A 26,303-nucleotide genomic window follows, 5' to 3' on the forward strand; every position below is an offset into this window, starting at 1 on the left:
TTCAAATGAAGTGAGGGCAGAAGGGTGAGAACATAGTTCAAAGAAATGAGGCAGCTCCATCGGAAGGCGGCGAGTAAAAGCTGCACGCCGTGGCAAATCAGTAGCAACGGGAAAGGGCAGGAGGGTACAGCCAAGAATAGCTACAAACAACGGGTCACCTTCAAAGGAAATGCTGCGTATGGGTGTCTGTGTATATGTACTATACATATTAACCAAGTACACACATAAATATTTAATATATAAAAAATAAAGTGCTAACAGGCCCCTAGGCAGGGACATTATAAAACATTTCACAAAACTGCAAAACGAAATTGATACAATCAAAGAACACTACATCCAACATATGTGAAAACAGCCAAACACAATATGTACAATCTGGTGGGTGTCCCAGGACAAATGTCCTGTCATATACATGGTATATACATATATACTCTTTTACTCAATATATTATGACAATATATATTTTAAAATTTTGTTATAGACAAAAAATAAAAAACCAAAACAAAAGACAACCCCTACAAAAACACGATAAGGATCAAGCACGTGAGTCCTAGACTGACGGACAAATCGCTGCCTCCACGGGGAGTCCCATTGCCACTGCTGGGGAAAATGTGCCAGCGTTCCTTCCTTGGGTGCAGTGCCTCCACGTCCTCCAAGGCACTGTGGGCCGCAGCGGTAAAGTTGGCATCACCAGTTGTGAGCAGGTCGAAGACACAGGACTGGAAATAGATGTCCTTCACTGGCATCTTCGCATGGCATTGAGTGTTGGCAGTCTCCAGCGTGTAGCCAGGCCAGGCCTGCACCAAGGGGGTGTGAGGCAGGCTGTGTCCCAGGATGGCAGACACCTGGCCCTGCCCATCATCCATGCGTTCACTCACGGGGCAGCCGTTCATGCATAGCTGCAGGTCCTGGCTCTCCTCGTAGGACATGGCCAGGTCCTCAGGCATACGGATGGCAAGGGTCAGGTAGCGACCCACCTGCCGCACAAACACTGTGGTTCCTATATAGCGGGCGTGCATCTCCACATAGTGGCCACTCTCCCTCTCCACGATCCGCAGGCTCTTGGCATCGCCATCCCCACCACTGGTGGTGCCATCCACAAAGGCGGCCGGCAGGTCATCTGTCACAGCTTGGTAGACTTTCTGATCTGTACACTCATGGTGGGCTTTGAAGATAATGGTGATCTGTGGGAAGGAACATGTACAAGGTTTAAGAGAATGGAAGGGAAGCAGAATGGGACAACCTTCTACAGCAAGAGCTCCCCTTCATTTTGAAGTTAAGGCAGAATTTCCAAAATGGACCCAACTGCTGGCACCTCAAAAATGATATCACTTTCAGAAAATATTTTTTAAAGTCCCATATATTTAGAATTAAAATTTAACATAAATCCAGGGAATGTGCATCAAGAAAAAACTGTTTTAGTTTCCAGTGAGAGAGGAGAGAGAGAGAGAGAGAGAGACAGCGTGTGCGTGCGCAAGATAGCAGTGTTGCCATTGGAATATAGGCTTTTCTTTTTTAAAGTGACAGGGTCACACTCTCTAACCCAGGGTCAAGTGCAGTGGCACATTCATAGCTCACTGCAACATTCAACTCCTGGGCTCAAAGGACTTTCTCACCTCAGCCTTCTGAGTACATAGGACTACGGGCATATGCCACCATGCCTGGCTGATTTTAAAAACTTTGTAGTGACAAGGTTGATGGCGAGGGAGCAACAAAAGGTGGGGGTTCTGTGCTATGTTGCCCAGGCTGGCCTTGAACTCCTGGCCTCAAGCAATCCTCCCACTGTCATCTCCCAAAGTGCTGGGATTATAGGCATAAGCCACCATGCCAGGCCAGATTATGGGCAATTTTTATTGATAATTTATATCTTGTCTCCTTCCAAAGTTGGTAAGTCATGGCACAGCTGAGAAAAGAAAAAGGTTCCTTCTTTTTTTAGAGATGACATCTCACTCTGTTGCCCAGGCTGGAGTTCAGTGGTGTGATCTTGGCTCACTGCAACCTCTACCTCCTGGGCTCAAGCGATTCTCCTGCCTCAGCCTCCCCAGTAGCTGAGACTACTGGCAAGTGCCACCACGCCCTGCTAACTTTTTGTATCTTTAGTAGACATGGTGTTTCCCCAAGTTAGCCAGCATGATCTCGATCTCCTGACCTCGTGATCCATCTGCTTCGGCCTCCCAAAGTGCTGGGGTTACAGGTGTGAGCCACTGCGCCCAGACAGAAAAAGGTTTCTAAGTTATTATGCAGAAACTTTAAGGGGCTTAATTAACAATATACCTAACAGAACTTTTCTTTCTACAAAGATTCTTCATAGGCCTGAAAAACCATATCCTATGACTCACCACTATAAACTTACCCATTAGAAATAGAGAAAGAGTTGAGGAGGGGGCACCCCAGTAACAGCCACCACTCATGTGCCCCAGGAAAGATTTCTATTTGTCCCTTAATAAATGTTTCACACCACTGGCTAATCCCTGTAACAGGGAAATCACCTGGCAAATACAGCTCCTAAGCACTGGCAGAGACTAAATACCCTAAACCTAGTTACAGCAAATGTTTTCCCAAACAGCACCATAGTCCCTTCTCAGAAATCTTTTCCCAGCCAACTCTCGATTCTCCACACTAGGCACATAAATTCATCAAAGAAAAAATATCTAATAATACAAAAGCCTCTCTTTTGCAAACCAATGTTCTTTCCTGCAGAATCCTTTAATTAGAACAGTTATTTAAAAACCTTGCACACCTTCACCTCCAACATGCCCAACATCTCTGGGACAGGTGGTAGAGGGAAGACAGCTGAAGACAGGGGCTGCTGTGTCACACGAGATGGAGAAACTATTTCAAAGAAAAAAATAAGACTACATTTTGAAATTTGTATCATGGCTAGTAACTGAGGCAAAAGAATTCTTTCTTCCTTCTTGACAAAACAAAAAGTATCAGGTGACTTCGGCCAGGAGGAAGGAAGACAAGCCAAACACCCTATGAATTACTCTGGATGGAAGAAAACTTCTACCTCCTGCAAGGAAACTAATCAAAACAATAGACCCTTGTGAAAAAGGCCAGAAAATGCCCCCCACCCCAACCCTCGAGTTTATGTCTGAAGTTTTTCCCCAACTCAGCCAGCATTTGCTCACACTATTTAATTCCACATGTTCCCACTGGTGTTACTTGACTGGAATTTTCCAGCCATTTCATTTTACTTCAGCCAGTTATAAAGCCAGATCTGAACCAGCTGCACCGTAGCAACACTGGTTAAATTCATATCCGTTGTTTGCAGCTGCAACTAAAAGCCAGACAATGTACTATGAAAATGCTGGGTTTTCTCCCTTCCTAATTACCCTGAGCCACAACTTGATTTCACTACCAGCCTTCTTACATTTCAACACCTTCTTAACAACCCAAAGGAGGTGCATCAGACATGATTTCAGGAAATTTGTTGTGCATCCAACCATAGGACCTTTCAGAGTGAATGGGGGTTTTGAGTTAGATATCTAACGGGGCCATAAAATAGATTTATTTGGTGGCTCTAAAATCAGTTGACAAGCGTTTTTTTCTTTACGGCATGCTAGGGTCCCTAGGAGACGAAAAGATTGATTCAAGAAAATTTTGCACCTGAAAAAGTTGAAAGTTAACAATACAGATGGTTCAGAGTTAGCAATAGACTTTATACAATACTATGCTCATTTCCACCTGTAACATCCACTCAAAGACTAAACAAGCTCTTCAATGACAGCTAAGTAATTTGTCTTTCTAGTCTCACAAACCTAAAATTTAAGCCAACTTGATATTATTTGCAAGAACTAACTGCTGTTTTGTTCACCGTAGTTTGAAAAACAAACAGGATTTACTTGTGTTGGGCCAACAAAGCAAAGATACCCCATTCCAAAAAGTTTTCAAAAAGCAAGCCAGGGTCCATATTGAGATGGGTGGAATAGTTCCATATGTCTCACCAAGGCTGTTTTTTTCATTAAGCGTGTCAGTTCCAACTCAGGAACTTCAGGACTCATTTCAAATACCTCCCACATTATTGTCCTCTGCTATACCAGTGACATTAACGTAACTCCTACCTATCTAGAAACTCAAAACAAAACCTGACTTCTGCTCTAGTATCTACACCTACAAAATATTCTAGTTAACCTAACAGATTTCTGTCTTTCCAATTTACTTGTAGTGATTTTCTCTGAGACAAGCGGCTATTTCTCTTGTTGCTTCCCTACTGAGCAAGGTAATTCTCACACAGAGCATATGTGTAGAATTATCCCTTGAATCAAAATGCTGAGGGTGAGGAACTGATTGCAAAGCATGAGTGGGTTTCCTAAGTAGTCCCCTGCAGTTGACGTTTGCACTGAACAGGTACCTAGAAATATAATCAATGTAAATGTAGAAAACACTGCGTAATAGTTTCACATGACTTAAGTTTTATAATGCAATTTCATTCCTCATAAGTTACCATATGAGCTTTTAAAAGGCAAGCACTCAGTCAATGAAGGGCAAGAAATTCATTTTCAGACCGTCTTTCTCTTCAGAAAAGCAAAATTTATTCATTTTTATTTCTTACTTTAGAAAAAAGCACAATTTGAATTTTTAAAAAACACCAAACTTTTAACATTTCCAGCTAGCAGCCATTAGAACAGAAGAAATGAATATTCAAAATTGTAATCAAAAGCTCACATACAGATAATTTTAAAATGCTAGCTATACTGCTTACTTTCCTCCTCTATGAACTAATCTGTATTCTGTCATAACTCAATTTGGCACATCTGTTCTATGCCACACCATTTATTATTGATAGATGGCACTTCTGTGCATTTAAAACATCAATGCCTTTTGTTAAACCTCCTCCACCCAGCCCCTCTCAACCCCTAGCTTAGAGAAACTACTCCAGTTCTCTTCATTCATTTTTAATGTTTCACTCCCTGAGATCTTCACCACCTACAAGGTTTAATAGGAAGAGAAAGACAGCAGCTACAAATCAACCTTTCTACATGAAACAGGCAACAAGAACTGAGGAAGGTTTGCTGTGAAATAATTTTAAGAGGCACTTGCCTCTCCTCTCCACCAGGAGAAAAAGAAAACATATTAAATGAAATGAGGTAGCCAACAAAGAGGGAAATACACAGGTACTGCCTTTGCCAAGAGATACAGAGATAGCTATCCAAGGCACAGCAGCCTTGCAAAATGCTGCACACAGGTTTTAAAACAGCAGGCTTCTCAAATGGCTGGGCACCTTAACTATTTGTGCATAATGCATTTTGGAAGAAACACTTATGTATTTAACCAGGCCATTTGGCACTGTGAGTACAGAACTTTTCTGGAATCCTCAATATGATAACTGGACTTTTAGACAGAGAAACTCATCTCTGGGCTCTAGGTTGGTCAGTCAACTAAACTGAGATAGTCACAGAAATTAGCTTGAAACACATGGAAACATAATTTTGATATGCACCTGGTTAAAATTCTGCTGTGTCAAAGAAGCCAATGAATTTTATTTCATATAAGTAACTGATGTGTCTACTTTGTCATACATATCCTCTGGGTGCAATGATAGGCGGAAAAATAGCAGACTCTAAGGGAGAATAAGAACATGGTGCTTACACCCCCTTTTACCTTACACATGGTAACAGCATGCAGCCCCTACAATCGGTCTTCCCCACTGAACAAAAAAAAGAAACCATTCCGACAAGAGCACATGCTTCAAAGGAGAAAAAAATATACATGCTCTCTCTCCATTCCTAAAACACCCACATTTTTCTTCCAAGGGTTAATTTTTCTAAATGTTAAGAATTCAGAGCCTAGGATGCTCTGAGGCACCTAAAGAAAGTAGAATTTTACATAGGTGTGTACATATATAACATCCACATTATTATATTACTTATTTTTTTTTCTGTATTGGTACTTATTTTTAATCCATATAATTGGTCAAGGACTGTATGTTTTATATTACTATCCACTTATGTCTACTTCTTTCAGATTTTTGCTTTATTGATGATAGATTATTTGGTGTACAGATATTCAGGATAGCTAGTCTTCATTACAGAGTACATACTTCATCATTATCAAGTCTCATTCTTTGACTAATTTAATTTTTTATCTTGAAATTGCAACTTGTTTTTTAATTAAAATGACCTGAAATGTTTTTCTCTAATACAATTTTGAATTTGTTTCTAATTCATTTACTTCTCTTCATGGATGTGCATATTGGATCTTATTTATCTGTTTGCCATGCCAATTTTATTTATCTTTAATTATTCTTTCCAATGTTCTCAAATTTTTTTCTCCTGTTCATTTTACTCAGTGTTCTCAAGTCTAACTTCCATAATTAGGTCTGTATTTTGGTAATATCCATTAAAAGATGAGTGCTTCTAAAGCAAGCAGAAGCCTTTGAAGGCACCTTTCTTCAAGTGTCTTCCCTGGTCCTACTCTTCCTAACCTGCCAGGGTAATCTTGAAGTGTGAATCTTGGCTGGAGCAGAGGGACTCTGTCCAGACAGCGTGGCAACTGTCCCCTGGTTACATAAAAACTGGGGAGAACTCTCTCTCTCTCTGGGGAAAAAGAGGCATATTAATTTAGAATAACTCTTTCTGAATAATTTCATGCAAAACCCAGGAGACTTTATATATGCCATATAAAAAAATATTAGGCTAGAAAATATTTGATGTCACTGATAATTTTCCTTTAAAAATTATGGGGGAAAAAAAAACCTCTTAGGAAGCTATGAACTCAATGAACTGGGATGTAATTTTATAATCACCACTCAGCCTATGTATCAAATACCTTATAAAACAAATATCTACAGGAAGCTGAACTTAAGATCCATAAAAATACATTTTGTTAAACAATTTTGTTGGACTAGGACAAGATACTAACAGTAAGACAGTACCCGTGTTTACAAGGTGAGTGGTAGATTACATTCATAATGTGGACTCCTTTTAGGGCTTGAATGAGACTAAGAAATCTGCTACCTTCAAAAGAGGTATCCATTTCTCTAGCCTCACGTCTCTTTCTACAGAGCTTGGAACATTTACAGGATCAAGAGAAATGAAATGGACCAAACTTATTTTTCAGTGTTGCCCTAGGTAATAAATACATGCAGAAACACGGGCTGCCTTGGCTGCTGAAGGGGTACTTGGCAGCAGATGGAAAATGAAGAAACCAAACCAGAGTGGAAGGACACCCACAGCTGAAGGCTGCTAGGGTGGTCTGGAGAAGCAGCATCAAGCTCAGTAGCTAAAAAAGAGTGTGAAAGGGAAGCTGGTCCAGGAAGACACAAAAGAGGAACAGGCACAAAAATGCTGGCTTTCCAAAAGTAATTTCTGTACAATTAAGACAAGGAAGGCTGGAAGCATACATAGGTGCAGAGATAGGCAAATTAGCCAACTTCCTTGTACAGACCAGAGCAACACCAGGGTGAGCATGAGGAAAGGTCTTTGTCCTGTAAGTCTTGGTCACTCCAAAAACTCCAAATGGAACCTCTCCCTGAGCTTGTCTGTTGTGTTCTGACTCTGCATTGTGAAGAGGCCAGTAAGTGCAGTAACTCATTATGGTCCTAGATATGAAGTCAGGCCTGTGTCGACAGTAATACAGGCCTAGGCTGCCACCTACTTCAGACTAGAGGCTAAAAATATTTTGAAAAGTGAGAGCCAGGGCTGGTGGCAGTTAACTCTCAGGTGAATATGCACTAGCATGTCTTGCCTTCAGGCATTCCCCCTCCTGGTGCAGAGGTGGCAGGGCTGCAGACCCGAGGCCCTGGTGGGATCTTAAGCAAATGCTTGGGCCTAGGTTTAGCACAGCTGTTTTCCAAACCGATGGGATTAGAAAGCCACAGCCTCTTTGATCATTTTTCAGCTTTGGGAGCTGAGCAAAAAATGTAAAAGGGCTTTAAGGTCTTCACAATACACTCACTCTCTATCACTTCTAGGTTCAATTTTAAGCTGCCAGGGCTTAAAAAAAAGAAAAGGCCCATGGGAACTCAGGAATGAGGTGGTTAGAAGTAGTCATTACGTATTTCAAGATGTTGGTTAACTGAAATGCTACAAAGCAGTATCTTTATCTCTGCATTTTCCTTGGGTCGGGAGAAGGGAAGACCTCAGTACCATGTAAAAGCACATGCATGTACATCGGTGCATGCACACATACGCCTTAAAAGGAAACAGTAAACTTTGACCCCTATTCAGGAGCACATGGAGAGCAGATGAGGATTTCTAGATGCTGTTATGTCAATTCTATCCACAGTACACACACTATGTCCCAACATGAAAGAACCCCATGTTCTTTTGGCTCCAACTCTTAACTGGGTCATAAAAAACTCCTTTCTCCATAGAACCAGTTTCACCTAAACTTTTTAGACCCAATAGCTCTGTGATTTCACTGCAAGGCTGTCCAGTTAAAGTCTGTAACTTAAATGTGTGTTAGCTTTTAAGTTATCACTTACTGACAAGTTGGCCAGCTTCCTTGTCAGTCTGAAAAGTCCTTAAGTTACCCCACCCACAAGAACACAAAATTCAAAGCAGTGGAAGAGCAAGTTCTACTGCAGTCAAAACAAAGACAAAACCGGTAAGGAAGCAGCTTCCATTGTTGAACACCCTAGGTAACTTTTTACATGCCGCATTCCACACGGGCAGAAACTGTTTGGTTAGCATTAATTGAAGCCAACAAAAAAAGGATCAACCATCCAATGTTTTCTTCTCACCCCTTCCCCACAAAATGTTGACTCAAAGAAAATTTAACCAGGCAGAGAGAGACATTTGGAAATGTGACAGGAAAACAAGTTCTAACTCTCAGCTGTGTATCAGACTTGGCCTCATGCCTCTGGTTTAAACTATGGAAGAGTGTGGGTTTGTTTTAAAGCAGTAGAGGCCCACAGCACCCTCACATGCAATCTTGCCTGGCTCACACAGGGACAGGCGCTGGGTTAATCTCACTTACAAATGGGGGGTTCTGAAGGTCTCTTCCTCCTTCCAAACTACATTTGGGACAGAGGGAGCACAGTCAGGGAGATTAGAAAGATGATAAAAGACTCATTATCGAGAGTTTTTAATGTGCATGGATGAAATAAAGGCTTACCTTGTTTGAAAAGTTTAGCATAAAAAATAGCCAGGTATTTATCTTACAAAATGATTTTTCAGACTTATAGGTTCATCACACAGCTAGTAATTTCCCCATCTTTCTCTCCTTCCTTTCCCCACGTGTACTCTGGAAACTTTTTACCTCCAGGCAATTTACTGAAGTGATATAAAGTGAAGTTGAGTACTTCCTGGGCCTAAGACCTTATAATCCAGTTTGCACAAGGGCTACGTGGGAAATAGAAAGGGACAAATATGAACTCTGCCACCCGGAACTACAGATGATTTCTGTTCTTCTGAAAACCTGGCTTTTACTGTTTCAGTATTGCTTCCACACACACACACACACACACACACACACACACACACACACAATTCAAAGAGTAAAAATAGCTAACAGAGTTTTAAGATGAGACAAGACTCTGGAAAATGAATTTAAGAACTGGTGCCTGCGATAGTCAAATTCTAGAAAGCTTTTGTAGAAAGCTTTCTAGAATAAAATCAAAGATCAGCAGATTTCAAAGGAGGAAGCCAGAGTTCTAGGCCCCGCTAGATTGTATGCAGGTAAGGAAATACGAGCATTCTTACTGTGGGAGTTGGAGACTGTGCCAAATCCCAGGAATAAAGACAATGATTTGGCAAGGAGGGTGTCAGCGTGGGACGAACCTTTGCAGCAGCGCACTGTCCTGGCCCTTCTTGACACTCCTGCCAACTTGCAAATGAATAACATCAACTGGAACCAGCTTGTCAATGTGGTTCACCCCAGTGTTCTACAAAGAAATCCTGAAAACACTGGGTTTACACACAAACCCCATGCTTTCCCACCGACTGTTGTAAATTTTAGTTAGTGCTTAGCCTGCGGCAAAGGCTGCATTCACCTCTGCATCTCCCACAGTGGGCCCTTTAGTACCTTCTGTTTCAAATACTGCACCAAATTAACCATACAATTATCAGAATATGATTATCAGAGAAATGATTACATTAAGCAGCGAGCGGTAACTGCAAAATCCTTTCCCACCTGTTCCCAATATGCCTCAACCAGTCAGAACTTCTTAGCATCTTTGTAAAGCAAGAAGGATCACAATAAGGAACAAATCTCAAAGGGGTGGCAGGAATTACCAATGCAACAATATAATAGTAACCAAAAAAAGAGCAATCTCAGATTATAAAGATTAGTTACAATGTATCACCAAGACAGTTGTGGTTTCCTTGTAAAGGGAAAATGGTCTATATTCCCCGCAAAAATATACCATGCATCCCCCTCTTTGTAACACTGCATGCAAGAACGGTATCCCTAGATTCAAAACACAGACCTATCAATGGAAGGAGCAAATCCCTTAGTCCAGAAAATAATGGTAACCACTATGTAGCTCACATGGTTTCCATAAAGATGCTAAAAACATAATGGCTTGCAAAAACTTGGCTACAATAAATGTACTAGGTCTGGGGTCAACAGAGGACAGATTTCCAAAACTTTATGCAGAGATATACTTAATATGACAGCTGAAAGCCTTTGCAATGCAAGGCATGTCTGGTTCTGATTTTGTAAGCAACAAAGAATGACCCAGAACACTGGTTTACATGCCCACATGCTGTTGTAGAACAGTAGCTACATGCTAAGGGGCACCAGAAAGCAGGAGACCTACCTCATGCTCTAGAGCCTACAAGGTAATGGTGTTTCTTACAGTGGAAAACTGTGGGTTACAGAGTTTGAAGAAGACATTAATCAAGAGCAAATCAAACTAAGTCTTTCTACATCTCTAGTATCATCAACCAGTGATACTAGAGAAGTCCCAAAATTTTGAAGAAGTCCCAAGAAAGTAGCAACAGAATTTTAAATTCAGGGGTAAGTTTGGAATTTAGACTGTATCCATATATCTGATGGGCAGGGTATGCTACTATGCTTTGGACAGGTGGTGAGTGCTGCCCATAGGATTACCAGGAGCCCTTGGCAGCACCAAAAACATACAAGATAGGCACCTCAGATCATCCGTCCAACTGGCCAACAGTCATCAGGCTTGGTCAAGTACAATGAGCACAACCCTTTCTCAAATTAAAATGCCTTAAGGTAAACCACCTTCTCTCACTCAAGGGTGAGGCACAGTAAAATGTGTAGCAAAAGTTCTGCAATAGGACCTGTTGTCACCCTCGGTCTCTACTCTTACTTTTTATTTTGTGTTACTAAGGTGGAAGGTTAAAATAAGCAAGCAAGAGTGGTGAAAAAGGAAAAAAATCACGTTAAAACAAGAGGAAAAATAAAGTGAAGGCATTCAAACTACTTGTACAAAAATAATTACTAAAAACATTTCCATTGTTTAGGTGTGCCACTTAATTGAATTTCTGAACTGTTTTTGAAAAAGGACTAATTTTGAATTCCGTGGAGACTGGCAATTTTAATGTATGCTACTGGGAATACATTTGCAAAGTGCAGAATCTTTCATAAAAAAAAGAATTTAACCCCCAATCACCTTCTGTGATCATGGCATATAGATTCTTATTGAACCCACTTAAACAGAGATATGAAGATCCATAGAATGAACAAAACAAGAGTGAGACTGAGAGTTTGCAAAAATAACATGGAAGAAGTCAAGCATCCTCACAGACTATCTGGTTTCTCTTGAGTGTGTGAGGCACAGGACTACTACTGACACGTGCTCTCTCTGGAGCCTGTGAAGGGTGGGCTACCTCCTTCTGCAAAACAAAAGCTACCTTTCTTCTCAGTGTAGCTAACTCTGCCAGTTCAGAGCCTATCCCTCTCATCTCATTCTGAGTGCCTGCATGCCTGCAGCCGCCTCTCACAGCCAAAGGTGGGAAAGATGGCCCAGAGCTGATGTGGACGTCAGCCGAGGTGTGTCTGTGTGCCAGACACCCCTGCGGCCTCCGGGGTGGAGAGATGAAAAACCAGCTCTGGCTTCCCCTTCAGAAACACACCTACCTGGCAAGGTAGCCAACTGCCACAGGCTCCTCCAAAGAGAGGGAGGCCAGCAGAGGGCAAAACTAAAAACACAGAGGCCTTAAAAAAGCATACCTGTGCACGCCATGACCAAATGGAAAACAAGCCCTACCTTTCCCAGGGGAGTGGAGGAGGGGGCCATGGTGGGGAAAAAACAGTAGACAGGGAAGATGAGGGAACATCACTGAGCACCGCAGGCCTGTCTGCCTTCAACTCATTGCTTGCCATGCAGAAAAAAAGAAAGGGCTTAGCTAATATATGGCCCCAGATGACTTCATTTTATTTTATGGTGTTTAGATTTTCCCCCCACTTTCTCTTTTCATGATGAGGAAAAAGGGTGGTACTTAGGAGCAGGCAGAGCTCACAAAGTTGGAGTTGAAGATGGCTTGCTTAAGAGGCCAGGTTCCCAGGACTGAGCCTCATTGAGCAAAATACCCTAGGGTCTAGTGCTTCAGTGCAGTGTTAAAGGTAGTGGAATGAATGGATGTTTACAAAAATTTCAGTATCACAGCTGGTCAGCTAACCAATGACATCATCAGCCAGTCTCTCAATCTAGAAGCACTGAACACGTGGGTCATTAAAAATGCTTGACCACACAAGGATGGTCTGGTATCTACCTACAAGGCACAGTACTAGGTTACCCAATAACTGGTCTATGCACGTGCTTAAGTTCTCAGTAAAGCTGGGATTACTATGAAAAAGTTTTTCCAAACATTTTTTAAAGAAAGTATTGTGGTAGACATCAAGGGAAAATTTCAGATCTTGTTTAGAACTTATTTTATAAGCACTTTGTGCCTCTTATTGTTTTTATTTTTATTACCACCACTTTTTTGTGCTTAAGGTTTTTAAAGATTTTATTTTGCCCTGGGTGAGTAAAAGGGAATTGTATGGCAAGATTTTAGGCTTTTCTTTGGTTTTACCAGCACAGGTCATACTAGAATTGGGACAGGTCTTCAAGAGTAACCTTCCAGATGCTTATGAGGCTTTGGAGAGAGTTAAAAAAAGAAGGGGGATGGGGAGCCAAACCCAACAACTCCTAGAGGTCGTGAAATGAAGCTACAGAGTAGTTTGTTGCTGGACGGCATGGTCACCAGATGTGGAAAAATACTTTCCAATTGTGCAATTAAAGACCAAGCATTCTCATCATCTACTTGAATTTATGTCAGAGGACCACTTTCTCCAACTTTTTTCGAATGGATAAAACCTTTGATCCTTATTCCAAACTGAGGGAGAAAACAAGATTGTACTTTTAATTTATTTGTTAAAAATTATATCAGATTCAACTGAAATAAAATTATCTTAAATACTTCAGTGTAAACTGTTCCATTTATATAACAGCAATATTCATAAGGTTATCCCCACATATTTTCACCATAATCAGTAACAACAGAATTTTGAAAGACTGAATAACAAACAGAAGTGACACAACTGGATGGAAGGCATGGAGAATAAAATTTGAATACTAGTTCTTGTGAAGAGAACCAGTATTTTCCCACGTACAAGCTCTGATTGATCTCTGTAGTTTTGTTTGAAGGTTACTCTGCCAAGCCCTCAATTATTTGCACAACGGATGACTTTTTCCATTCTCAATGGACTGCCTTCTTTCAGTCACCCAAAGACTATTCCCAGGTTTCATGTGCCATATGACTCCGCAGCAATGATGGATTTGGGGCCATGTTTCTCTTATGAGTTCATAATTCTGTAACTTTATATATAACTTATAGCAAATACATATTCTGAGATATTTACAGAAAAAATGATTTGCATACATACAAAAACCAGAGAGAGAAAAGTTTATTTTGAGATGCAGAATTAGGTGAGGCAAAAGGCAAGCTTGAGCTTTTACTGAGAGTTGAAGTATAAACATTTTGGAGTTCCCCTAAGATGTCTAGACCAGTGTAACAGTAGTCTTTGTTTAGGGCAATGACTTCTAATCTTAAATTTGTGACACCCCAGGGTGTCTCCAGATATCTCCCAAGGTGTTGTAAAATTTCCCCCACAACTGCCAAGTAAAATAACTTCAATTCATTTAAAAAGTATGCCACACATGTTTGGACGCAAGGGAGGAATCAAGAGAACAGTCCTGGAATCAAGAGAACAGTCATAAGTATTTCAAAAGCTTGAGCCTTGTCAATTACATTTAAAAAATCTAAACCAATTTTTGAAGAGATACAATAAATGCAGGAAATAAAGCAAGAAGAGATGGTCTACGTGCGTGGTTTTGTGGTTGGGGAAGACAGGGAAGGAGGTGGTTAGCTGGGACACTAGTTTAGTGGAAAACCCTTTTGACTTTACTTACTACTGGTTGAATTGGCACTGACTGCCAATTAGAAACCCAGTTCATAGGTCCTCTCTACCTACTTGCACTAAACACTGGTGGCTTGAAGTTGGTTTCAAAGATCTCTGTACAGTATTAGTTTCTTTGAAACAAATGAACCGAGACCACAGCAAGTGGCAGCTAGGCATGGTAAACTTAATTTTGTCAGTATTTCCCTTAACTTCTGACTGAAACTGTTAACCGGAGGCCCTGGCATTACACACAGGTTACATACTGATGCTCTGCAGTATCTAATTCTTAACCTCCTTGGTCATTAAGAGGTTAGTAACTAAAACACCACTGTGGGTTTACCACTGGGAAGTTGGCTTATTGCCATTTTGTTTTACTACAGCTTCCAAACATCCAATAAAATATATTTCCTGATAGGTCACTGCCTCAGGCCTCACAGCTTTCTTTATTCAGAACACGCACTTCAATCATCTGATAAATCTGAACATGGATTTCTTCAAGAAGAGTCACATACATATGCACTCAAAAAAAGACATCATTGAAAAAAAGCATATTTTTTTTTTTGTTAGGCATGACTTTTCCCTGGAGAACTCAATTTTACTGTTTACTTTTTATTCTTCATATCACTGTCTACTTAAAATTAGAACTACGTTTACATTCCAGTGAGAAATTCCTTACTAAATAATTTTTACTTAACCCTTTGTCAACTGTTAATTGTTCTCCAAAAAGAAGTTTCTTTTAAACTAATCCCTTTATAGCACATTTCAAAAGTTATCTGAAGAATCAAACTTCTGAAAATTGAGTAGGGAGAGGGAAAAAAGAAAGTATACTTGCCTTATTTGTAGCAGTAGCACTGGATCCAGGGACCACAGGCACATTTGTCACTTGAACTGAAAGATAATTATTATCTATGAGTGGCCAGGCCCCTTCCACTTTGCATGTCTGGAAGTGATCCTTGAAAGTTCTGAGGTGAGGATCTCCAAACAAGCCACAAAAAAGGTAATTGGGAGGGTTCTGGTCTCCCCTCCTGTGTTCCCTGACTCCAGCATGGCTATGATAGTTGCAAGGATCATGGGTCACTTCGGGGTTGGTAGAGGATGTGGGTCCATCCTTGGAACAATTCCTCTGGCTCATGAGGTCACTGATACCCAACACGGCAGAATGGTATACCAGGTTGCCACGGCAGGCTTTTGAAGTTCGCTGGGTGCAGCCAGCATAGGCACGCAGGGCCTTGCAAAACTCAGAGTCAAAGCTGTCAGTGGCAGAGTTCAGGTGAGAAGTTAGAGACACAAAGTCTGTGGTACATTTCTGAATTCGACATTGGGTTGGCTGTTGGCAGTCACCTATAGGAAAGAAGACAAGACCAAACATTTGTAAACTCTTCATAACTTCCTGAGCTACATGAGAAAATGACACTGTCCTTTGGGAACTGTTTGTTCTATTTTACATACTGTACTCCTATTTTAAGAAGCCTTCAGAAATAGGGTTTCATTGTGCTCCTGTGTCTCTTTCAAATTAAGCCACTGGAAGAAAAACTGCATGTAATTAGTTAACTTAAAACATTAATGCTTGAGCCACTGTGAGTGAACATGAGCCTAGTCCAGTGTTTATAGGTTGAGATTATAAGAGAATAGTCAATAAAATATTTTATCATTATTGCTATTTATTTATAGGTTTTGGAAGATTTCTCTACTCTAAGGTTATGCCAAAAACAAGAACATTGTTTTGATTTCCAAAATTGCATCGTTTGCTTCATAAAGCATTGTAAAAGCAGCACTAAGCACAAAACCATGGTTCAAAACTCCACATCTCAGGAAGGTATAAAATCCTAAATTATAGTATAATTAGTTAAAACATCTTTACTTGATTTACCTGTATGGCTACAGAATAAGAACATCAAGAAAAAAAAATCCAAGTACTGTCATTCTACTTCTCCTGAGGCATGTTTACCAAGACACTGTAAATAAACTGGCACAATTTCCTAATTTCAACAAAATGTAAATGCTTTAAGAAGGAAAAATATTTACTTTTTCCTTAACATCTGTATCTCCATTATCCTAGAAGCCCAGCTCCCAAGCAGATCACAAGTAAAAGCACACTAAATAAAAACAAGTGATACAAACATTATGAAAAAGCAAAGTATTACTGTACTATTAGTTTAAAAAAATCAATTTCCAAATGATGCTTTTTAACATTAGGTTCTCAAACAAAAACTTACAAAATCTTCCAAAGCACAAAAAGCACAAGAACTGCCAATACTAGGTCAGTTGTGTGCCCCAAATAATTTAATATTCTGTTCCATAAAATGGAAACAACAGACTTATTCAAAAGAGACACTGTTCTTTATCATCAACTGCAAATTTTCTATAAATGAACTGTAATACATATTTGTGTCACATAAAATTCTTTATAGGTCTTTAAACTAAGGAGAATGTCTCTTAATCTCTAAGTCTTAGGGTTCTCATCAGAGAAATGAGGAAGTCACTCTAAGATGAACTTTGTGATCTTTTTAGACAGCAAATATCTTATAATTTGTATTCTGGATAGAGGAAAAAATTCAGCGTCAGTAGATTATTATCAAATATATAATTATTTCAAGATGTGGATGTGATAAACTTTAGGATGATATCAAGGTTCAGGGAACTCCATCTGATAAAGACTTTTTTAAAAGTAAGCCTAATATTGTCTTAGAAAGCTATTTTAATATTTTCAGTAGCAAACTGCTCTTAAATATGAATTTATTAGCCTGTAATCTGTTTCTAGCTTTAGCTGGAAGAAACAGGTTTGGAAAGAGACAACTTCTGAAGACAACTCTGCCACCATTTTTAAATTTGAAAAACCAAAATGGGAAAATTATGTAGTCTAGGCTTGATATTCACTTTAACCTAAGTAAAAGATGAAAACATTTTAATACATTGGAGCTATGGATTTACAGCAATCATCAAATCATACTTTCAAAAAAGTTACAAACACATCTTTGTGTGTAATCTATTTTGTTTGCTCATTCCAAAGCTGACAAAAGCAGCTCCAGTATTTACAGAATTCCTCTTTCCAAAGCAGATCAAGTCACGTTCAGCTATTTTTTTTTTTACTAGAATCTAAATCACACCAAAACAGAAATCAGCCAACTAAACAACTCCAAAAGGCATTAAAGCCATTTTGCAGATGGAAAAACCAATGCAAAGGGATATTAAAAGGCCCGTTCTGGCGGAATCATAAAACAGCTAGCATTATTAAGCCAGAATGTGGTGCCTTCCCTCAAAACTTGTTGTTTTTCCATCACAGGTCATGTCTCCTTTTATTTCCTAACTCTAATGACAGTACTTGATGGCTAAAAAAAGACTTAAGTACCTACCATATTTTTTTTTCTTTTACAATCAGATACATGGAAAGCAAGAAAATAAAGACAGGGCCAAGATCTCAGTAATGAAGAGCTCTTAAGACTGCAGACTGCAGATAAATGACAGCACAAGAACTTCCCGCTAAACTTGCAGTGCCTATTTGTTCTTTTTATGGTCTATAAAATCTGTCCAAGCATATGTTTATTTTTAATTATTTCAAATAGTCATAAAATATCAAAAGTAAGAACAGTATGGAAATGCAGATGGAATTGTTCAGAAGGGAATAAAAGCAGAATTTAGATTCCCAGCTCCCTTTTCGTACCTTCCTCATTATCCCCCAAACCTTCCCCTTTTTCATAGCAGGTTGGTGTTGACTGCTTAAAGACATCTCAAATCAAACAGATCGCCTTAGGTTTTTTTTCTTTTGCTTTGGATAAGGCCTAAAACAGCCTTTTGCTACAGAGATGAGGGGAGGGAAGAGGGCTAGAGAGAAAGTACGTTTGGGTCAGCATTTTCAGCTTCATTTTGGGCTCCTGTATAATGACTAATTTGTAGCACACACCCAGAAATACCCAGGCTTCATGAATTTATAATGACAATGCACACTTTGCCTGTTATAGGCAGTAAAGTAAACTTCCTGTCAAAATGCCAAGACAATGTGGAGCAGAAACAATCTCAAGGATGTAGCCAAGAAGGCCATGAAGTGTATGAGTAAGCAAGTAACCCCCATATTGGATCTCCATTCAGGAATTGCAGAGGTTTGCTAAAAAAAAAAAAAAAAAAAAAAAAAAAGTACAACTAAAAGTACTCTTTAAAGTGCAACTAAAAGTACTCTTTTTATACTCCTCCAAGGGCAGAATTCAAACTCTTCACTCTTTAGTTACAGATTTCTCTATTTTTGGGACAGACCATCCATGCAGTGTGACAGCATTTTCAACATTTGTGGGTCTAGAGCTTTCATTTTATCATTTTTAAATGAATCAGACATAAAGACCTCACCATTCAAGACAGTTTCCTTAACACCAGGACTACATGTGTGAATTTGCAGCACATCGCCAGTGTGTAATAAAGGAAATGAGATATGCTGAAGCTGAATTAAGTGAAATGTGGAGCCATATGGGGTGCTGAGGCAAATGATAAGGATCCAGGCATAAAACATACAGTGGTCCATCTGCAAAGAGCACTCGCTCTCTTGCTAGGCTCCCTTCTCTGAGAAACACCCCGGGCATTTAAGTAGCACCACTCTTCAAAGAAATCTCTCAAAAGTAGCGTTCTTTTCCTTAACCAGATAAATTACTTCAACAAGTTGTCCATAGAAATCACTCACCACATTATGTTAGGTTGAATCTAACGGTGACTTAAACGAGGACACATGAAGATACTAAGAGCTTCACCTTCCAAATTCTTCAACTAAGACACCCTACTTTTCTAAGCCTTTAAGCCAACTTCGTATGCCTTTCACACGCCAGCAAAGAAATCTTTGAGGACCACATTCCAATCCTGTCACAGGATCCTATGGCAACTATGGGAAACAATATTCAAGCAGCCAAAGGGGACAGAGTCCCCCTAGCACAATTTCCATTTCATGAAATGTACATTTTGGTATTATGGACACAAATTTTTCACACAAAACACTCCTGAATATATCTTGTAATATGTCAAGAAAAATCTTCCACGTAACTACATGCAGTTTGACACTATTTTCTAAGGTTAAGTTACTAATCGAAAGCTGTAATCATTCTAAAAGTTTCTATTACCCTTTTTTAATTAAGTCATCAGTCTTTTCCCTAATTGATGGTGTTAAAAAGCAGCTATTACGTCACAATGCAAAGCTACACCATGTAAATGAAGTCCTCTCAAATGCCACATTTCCCCCCACCCATTACTTAAAAGACCTCCCTGATTTTTAGCTCTGCGGGTGTGGTTTAATAAATAAGTAAAAATTACTCCGCACAGTTGGATGGCATTGAAGTTCAGGATTCTCCAGATCAGAACATTGTGAAGTGTCATATACAGGACAAAAAGCTCTTGAAGGAAAAGAAACTTATCTAATGCTCCGTTCTCAAGGCTAAAAGACACTTTCCCTTTCAACCTTAGCATTAGGAAAATTCTTTGTCTAGGCAAACTACTAAAAGAAAATAGTGCGAAGAGCGTCCTGGATTTTCATGAAACGCTTTTTTTTTTTTTTTTTTTTAAAGAAAAATAGATATCACATGGTAGGAAGGGTCATCTGCAGGCTTACTTCCCTAAGAACACATTCCTCGAGGCTGGGGCAGCGCCGACCTCCAGAAGGCAGCGTGGTTATCTGTCAACCCCTCACGGAGCCCAAAGACACCCGGCTAGCCACAAAGCACGAGCTTTTCCAGGGAGGCTGACCGCTGAATTAAAAGCAGCTTTTGCCAAAACTAAAGAAGTCCCTGGTCGAAAAAGTTGACGTTACTTCGAGATTAACTCCCAGGTTTGCAAACTCTGGTGAAAATTTTTCCATCTGGTGCGCTTCCTTGGCCTCGCCGCCACCCCCAACTCCAGAAAAGCAGCACAAGGCTCCTTGTCTCCCTCCAAGGCGGCTGCGGCGGCGGAAACCTGATCCGAGCCTGACTTTTAGTAAACACCAGCGCTGAGAGCAATAAAACATCCGGAACATTTGTCTCGGGCGCGCGGCCCCCGCCCTCTAAACGTTTGATAAGCGGCTGTTGGACGGGAGATTTGTCAGCGGTCCGAGCCGAAGGCGCGGAGGGTGGGGAGAGGGCTCGTCTCCGCGCCCGGCGGCCGCCAGGTGGGCCGCTGCATTCCTGTCGCCGGGAGCCTGGCTGAGGTGAGGTGCGTGTCACGGGCTCGGGACGCCTTTCCCGTTGCGCCATGCCGCCCTTCCGCCCCTCCGCCCCGGCGAGCGCCTTCGAGACCTGGGGCTGTTTGGGAACAAAGCCCTTGGCCCTGGGGCTGGCTCCCCTCGCGCGCTCCCGTCCTACCTGCGTGGAGCAGCCCGAGGCTGAGTAGTAGCAGCAACAGCAGCTCCAGCGGCGGCGGGCAGAGCCCGGGGCGGCGGCGCTGCTCAACCTCGGCGGCGGCGGCGCAGGAAGGTGCTGCTCTCAAGCCCATGCCAGTCCATGCAGGTCTCGTGGGCTCCGGCAAGGGCGACGGCGCGGGCGCCGTGGCGGGTCTGGGCCCGTGGCTGCTGCATGGGCCGAGGGGCGCGCCTCGCTTCCTCTTCTTCCTCCTTTAGGCCAGTGTAGCAGATGGGCCGCCACCACCGCCGCAGCAAGCAGTGCGCCGCGGGCGCAGCCAGTCGGCGGCGGCAGCAACGGGGCGCAGGGGCATCGTGGCGGCGGGGAGGGAAAGGGCAGAAGAGAAGACACAAAGACCGTGAGCGACTGCTGAGACGAGTCCCGAGCGAGCGGGGACCCCAGCCACAGCCAGCGTGGGTCCGGCGGGCGTGGACCTCCGAGCAGCTCGCGCAGCCCTAGCAAGCAGCCCGCTGGCGGCCCGGATATCTGCGCGGCGGTTGCCGCGGTCAATCAATCTCAGTCCCGCACTGCCGTCCCGCCCCGCCCTGTGCCCGCCTATCCGCGCTGCCATGACCACCCTCCCCCCCGCCGCGCCCCTCCCTTCCTCTCCATTGGCTGGGGTTGCATGTCCGCCTGGCTCAGCCTGCCAATCGCAGGACCCAGAGGGCCCGGCGCCCCGCCCACTTAGTGTAATTCGAGTTCCGGGTCCATCGACTGCCTGCGCCGCAACCTTCCTCGTGCTGCCTTTCCTCTCCCGTCTACCCTCTTCCGCGATTTACTGTTTTCTTGCGCTCAACAGAAATGGGCGACTGCCGCTCACTCTTGCCGGCATTACAAAGGTACCGGCCTTTGACCTCTCCTTGAATTATTGTGATCGGACTTTTTTTTTTTTTTTTAATTTAATCACCCCTCCTCCCGGCCCTGGCCCTGCCAGCTTCAGCTCCACCTCCTTGGAGGAAGCTGGCGCTTTTACCGAGCGCCGCGCGGCCGGTCACCTTTCAGCCAATCACATCTGCGGAACCGCGTTCCGAGCAGCTTGCGGGAGTCTGGTAAAGTAAGCTCGGGCGGTGTTGGAAATCTGAATGTCGCCCGCGGTCCGGGACAGATAGGACGGGCTGGGAAGGTACCTGCGAACGCCAGGAGTAATTTGCTGGCAGCTGCGCAAGGCTCAGGTGTTCTAGGTTTTTTGACATTTCCCTTCCTGAAAGCCGCAAAGGAGAGGTCTAAGAGTGGGCAGACTTCAACGTTCTGTTACAGTGTAATTAATGAAAGTGGTGCGTTTTTATGCAGTGTAACTATGCCACGATTTCTTGTTGCTCAGTGGCTTTTCCACAAATTTCTACAGATTAATTCAGTTTTCCACAAATTTCTACAGATTAATTCAATGGCAGGTCACTTTCTCCTTTTAAGATCGGATGGGCCCAAAAGTGAGGAAAAAGACAATTGTCTGCCCAGAAAGAGGCTGCCAAGTGGAGACAAAAGCAGTCGTGAGATTGATGATAGAGTCCAATTTGTTATCAGTAGGTGTGAAGTGGTATCTAATCTCAAGAATGACCTCAAGGCTGAGAGACACTTGATACTGCCCTCGCCTTAGCTGTTCCCCCAAACAGCTCGGCTGCCATTTAAAATCCACTAACACCCAAATCGTTCCTGGCAACTCTACCCGCTACATTACTCAGAATCTCTAATTAGGAATTTCATATCAACCACAGACATGTTGATATTCCATACATGTTTAAATGTACTAATCAATGGACTAGGATAATTGAGGGGCAAACCTTCGATCTCACCAGCTTACTCAGACACATTGTGAATTGCTCAAACCACTAGATCCCTAATCAAGGATGCCTATCCGTTTTTACTGTAACTTTTCATTACTTACTTATTACATACTATGATGACTCAAGAGGTAAACACACCTTTCACTACCCACGATATAATCCAAGCCTTGTGTATATCCATAATATGCTTAATAATAGCTTCACAGTTGCCTGGAGAAATGACTTTTGGGGAGGAAGGTACATGACATTTTTAGATAATGCTGTGGACTAAATATTATTAGAGCAAAAATTTACCATCTTGCGATTGCTTCATATAATTAATAAGATATAATTCATGATATACTAAGAAGTAGCTTTAAAAAGTAATGAAATATAACGCTGATTTTCAAAGTATTTGGCTAACAAAGACTAAAATGTTTTTTTTCCTCTTAACCCAAGGCCCTATAAAAGAAGCATCTCACCGTATTGACCATATTTCAAAACATATAACCAATAGTTAAGGATCAAAAATTTCAGTTTGGTTTGGGTCTTTCCGATCGTGACTTTATATGATTTTTTTTCACTCCCCTCCCCCCATATCCTGTTCTGTAAGTACACGGGTGCTCTAGATTTCCGTATCAATAGAGGGCGTCCTCGAGTCATTGCAAATCCTGGTGGTGCGAAACAACTGTTCTTCAGAGGAAAAACTTCATCTTCTCTAAGGTGCTTTATTGCTCCTCTGTTGTAAAATTTGACAAGCTCGAGATTTATAAGCCTAACAATTCACTTTTTATTGCTGCATAAGTGTTCAGACGCTACAGGAAAATGCTAATTTTCACAATTATACCACATAGTGGTTCCTATTTTCAAGACATAGGTCAGTTGACAACTCGCGGGTAAATTGGTACTGTTAGAAAGATCAGAAATCGGCTTGGAAAGCAAGAGCATAGTGAATGGTCGCTTATAGCACTGCCACTCCTCAAGCCCGTGAACTGCAAGTTACAAAGGATTTTAGATTCTACAAAGAAAAATCGGGGAGGGTGCTACAACACAAACATAAAATCGATGAGTTATAAAAGTTTTATATTTTAATCAGATAAAAAGAATGAAGTGACTGATGACTTGTGTAACTCACACATCCACCATGTTTCTTGCCACTGGTGCTCTTTCTCCCTTCCTCTTTGTTTTCAGGAAGGAAAGAGAAAGAGGAGACCTGAACAGTACATTCAGGGGATTCAGCAAAGCATACACCATGGTATGAATGTGCAAGTGGACAGAATTAAAACACATGCCAGAAACACTAATGGATTCTAAACAAGATGCGGTTTCATTTCCTGAACCTATACATGATGTTTTAACTGTTCTCTAGTTAATATGTCTCCATTTCCAGAAATCTAACAGGAGGATCTCTGCCTGCTTAGCAGATCACCTAGGTTTCCGCTTGCGCAATCCATTCTAGAGTAAGGGCTCCCTGGCCGCTCCCCCGTCTACTATGTATACAAAGCAGCGGCTGAAATAGCTTGCAGTCCGACAGCGCAGCGTCAAGCAGCTCGTGGTTTGTACTTACATCATTTTTTTTTCATAGCAGGAGTGAAAGTTTATTAAAAAGCTTTAGAATAGTAAGGAAAGAAAGGAAGGAAAGGAAAGGAGAGAAAAGAAGGAAAGTACAACTTGGAAGAGGGCCAAGCGGGCGACTTGAGAAACCAAGTGCCTGTACTTACATCATTCTTAACCCTTCCGCTCCTGGAGGGGGCTCAGAGGGATCAGGGGGCCCCCGGACTTCGGAACACGCAGGACCTGGGCGTGAGAGAAGAATCCCAGAGCTTGGTGTGAGCAATGCACCCCCGGAGAGAGAGAGCCTGGGGCCTGTGAGGGGCTCATCACCCGCTCGTACGCAACGGGCCCCCGCAATCCCTGCGGGCTCGGCTGCTGCTCTCACCGCTCAAAACGGCAGGTGCAAAAAGCATTTGGGAGCCGCTTGCCAGCGCGCGGAGGTAATGCGCTTCCTGTCCATTTATCTCAGGAAACCAGTGCAGCCTTCCCTTCGAAACAAAATTAACCTCTCATTAGCCAGCCACTCGCTCCCAAGAAGGCCTTAAAAGCTTTACCAGCTCGCTAATGTATTTAGGCTTTTCTTCCAGGCAAACGCAGCCGCCGGTCTTGACTGCCATCAGCTCAAGGGGTTCCTTCGGGCTCTCCCGCGAGCCAACAGCTGACCTCTCTGCAGCCTAGTCTGGGCAACTCCAGCCAACTCAGGATCCCATTTTGTAGTCCCCGGCAGACCCGACACCCCTGAAAGAACTCCACGCCAGAAGAAGCCAGAACAAGTTCCCACGAATTTCATGGGCGCCCTTCACATTAAACCCTCAGCTCCCCTGTTTTCAAGGGAACAGGAAAGGGCGCTGGGGAGGGACTTCGGTGGCCAGCTGTCCCTGGGTCGTGGGCGCTGATTGCTCTGCGGAGCACCAGCCCTGCACACAGCGGGTGCTGGAAGCGTTGATGGGGGGCTGGAGGGTGGGGAAGCGTAAACTAGGATCTAGCCGGTTCCAGGCGTGGAAAATCAAATGTGGTCCTAGATCTGTAAGTGGCGAAAAGGGGCTTTTGGGAACGTCAGGGCTTTCTCACCCCGGCCCCCCGCCGCCCTGAGGCTGGAAGATTTATACCACACAGGTGGATGGAGACCTAAACAAAACAGTCCCGGCTGCTGCCTGCCGCTCGCCCCCCACGTCCCCCGGGCCCACCGCAAACTTCAGCAAAATAAACAACTCACCACAGGCATTCCCTTGTCTGCAGCACGACGCTTGCCAGCTGGGAAAATAAGCCGCAAGCCACGCGGCCCAGGCGCGGAGGGAAGGCAGCGCGGCGCCCGCCCCTCTCCCCCAGGTGGGGGCAGCGGGACTCGGGGCGGGAGGGAGGCTCCGCCTCGGGGGCCGCGCTCCCAGCTCTGCGACTCCGGAATGAGCTCTCGGAGAGGAGCTGAGCCCTTACAGCTAGCGCGATTTCTCCGCCACCTAGGCGAGAGGGCGGGGAGCCCAATCCCTCAGTCCCCCGCACCCCACCAGCTTCCTCCTGGCTGCTTTCTCCCCACTCCAGCCTCAAATAGAGGCGAAAGGAGACCCCCGCCCCCAGCAACTCTTCTATCGCCACACTGCCCCCTGCCGGCGCTACCCCGCTCCTTCCTGCACAGCTGACGGCTGGGGGCGTAGGGGCGCCCCAGACCCCCGCGTCCAGTTCCCGGCCCAGTTCTCTCTTCGCCTTCCCCCCACCACACTCAGTCTTGCACAAAGACGCCTTTCACGCAGCCAGCGCCGCCCTCCGGGCCAGCGGCGCTGCCTTCGCCCACCCGCGGCACCGACCGACTCCTGGTGGGTGATTGTGCCAGTCGTCGCTGGGCAGGCGGCAGCGGACGCGTGCGGGCTGTTCCCAGTCCGCGCCTCGGCCAAGGGGCCAGATGCGCTGCCCCCGCCACGTTCTCTAGCTTCCCGCCAGCAGCCGCAGAATGCACCCCTTTCTCTCCGTAAATGATCCTTGAGGTTCTCCCTAGTGTGTCTAAATATGGGGACAGTGGCAGGAACGGTCCTCTGGACTTTCGCCGAAAGAAGGAACCCAGCGACCTTCCCTGACCACCTAAGGTGCCAGTGTGTCTTTACAGCTTAAGAAAGCCAAAGATAAAGATTTGGGAATAAAGAGGGAAGAGAGGGTTTAAAAGGACACCTAAGACCCAGAGCAAGTGTGTTGCAAAGAACAAGCCCACGAAATGTTCGAGGGAGGACGGTCGCTTCGATCAGTGTAGAAGGCGTGGAGGGCGAGAAAGCGATTAACTTTCTACCTTAGATTGATCTTCCAAAGTAGAAAAAAAAAGGATCCTAGATACTCAGCGGCAGCTAATAGGCGCGTT

General features: G+C 43.2%; 1 protein-coding gene across 1 annotated transcript; it reads right to left on the minus strand.

Annotated features, from left to right (window-relative positions):
- Positions 1-210: 210 nt before the first annotated feature.
- RGMB (repulsive guidance molecule BMP co-receptor b) lies at positions 211-25,742 on the minus strand. The gene is made up of 5 exons (XM_032275615.1): positions 25,176-25,742; positions 24,127-24,202; positions 20,610-20,857; positions 15,134-15,642; positions 211-1,184 (listed from the first exon to the last, which is right to left on the minus strand). The coding sequence occupies exons 2-5, from the start codon at positions 24,129-24,131 to the stop codon at positions 516-518; spliced, it is 1,431 nt and encodes a 476-aa protein (XP_032131506.1). The 5' UTR covers positions 24,132-24,202; positions 25,176-25,742; the 3' UTR covers positions 211-515.
- Between the last annotated feature and the right edge of the window lie 561 nt (positions 25,743-26,303).

This window comes from Sapajus apella, unplaced genomic scaffold (assembly GCF_009761245.1).
Source record: "Sapajus apella isolate SASKATOON/1434 unplaced genomic scaffold, GSC_monkey_1.0 scaffold1, whole genome shotgun sequence".
NCBI classification, from domain to species: Eukaryota; Metazoa; Chordata; class Mammalia; order Primates; family Cebidae; genus Sapajus; species Sapajus apella.

Bases quoted from the DNA above. Each gene is read 5' to 3' on its own strand.
- RGMB (XM_032275615.1), bottom strand. The intron at 15,643-20,609 runs GTAGGACGGGAG...TCTTTCCTATAG, and splicing joins CCTCGGGCTGCTCCACGCAG to GTGACTGCCAACAGCCAACC. The intron at 1,185-15,133 runs GCAAGTATACTT...TCCTTCCCACAG, and splicing joins GTGCTACTGCTACAAATAAG to ATCACCATTATCTTCAAAGC.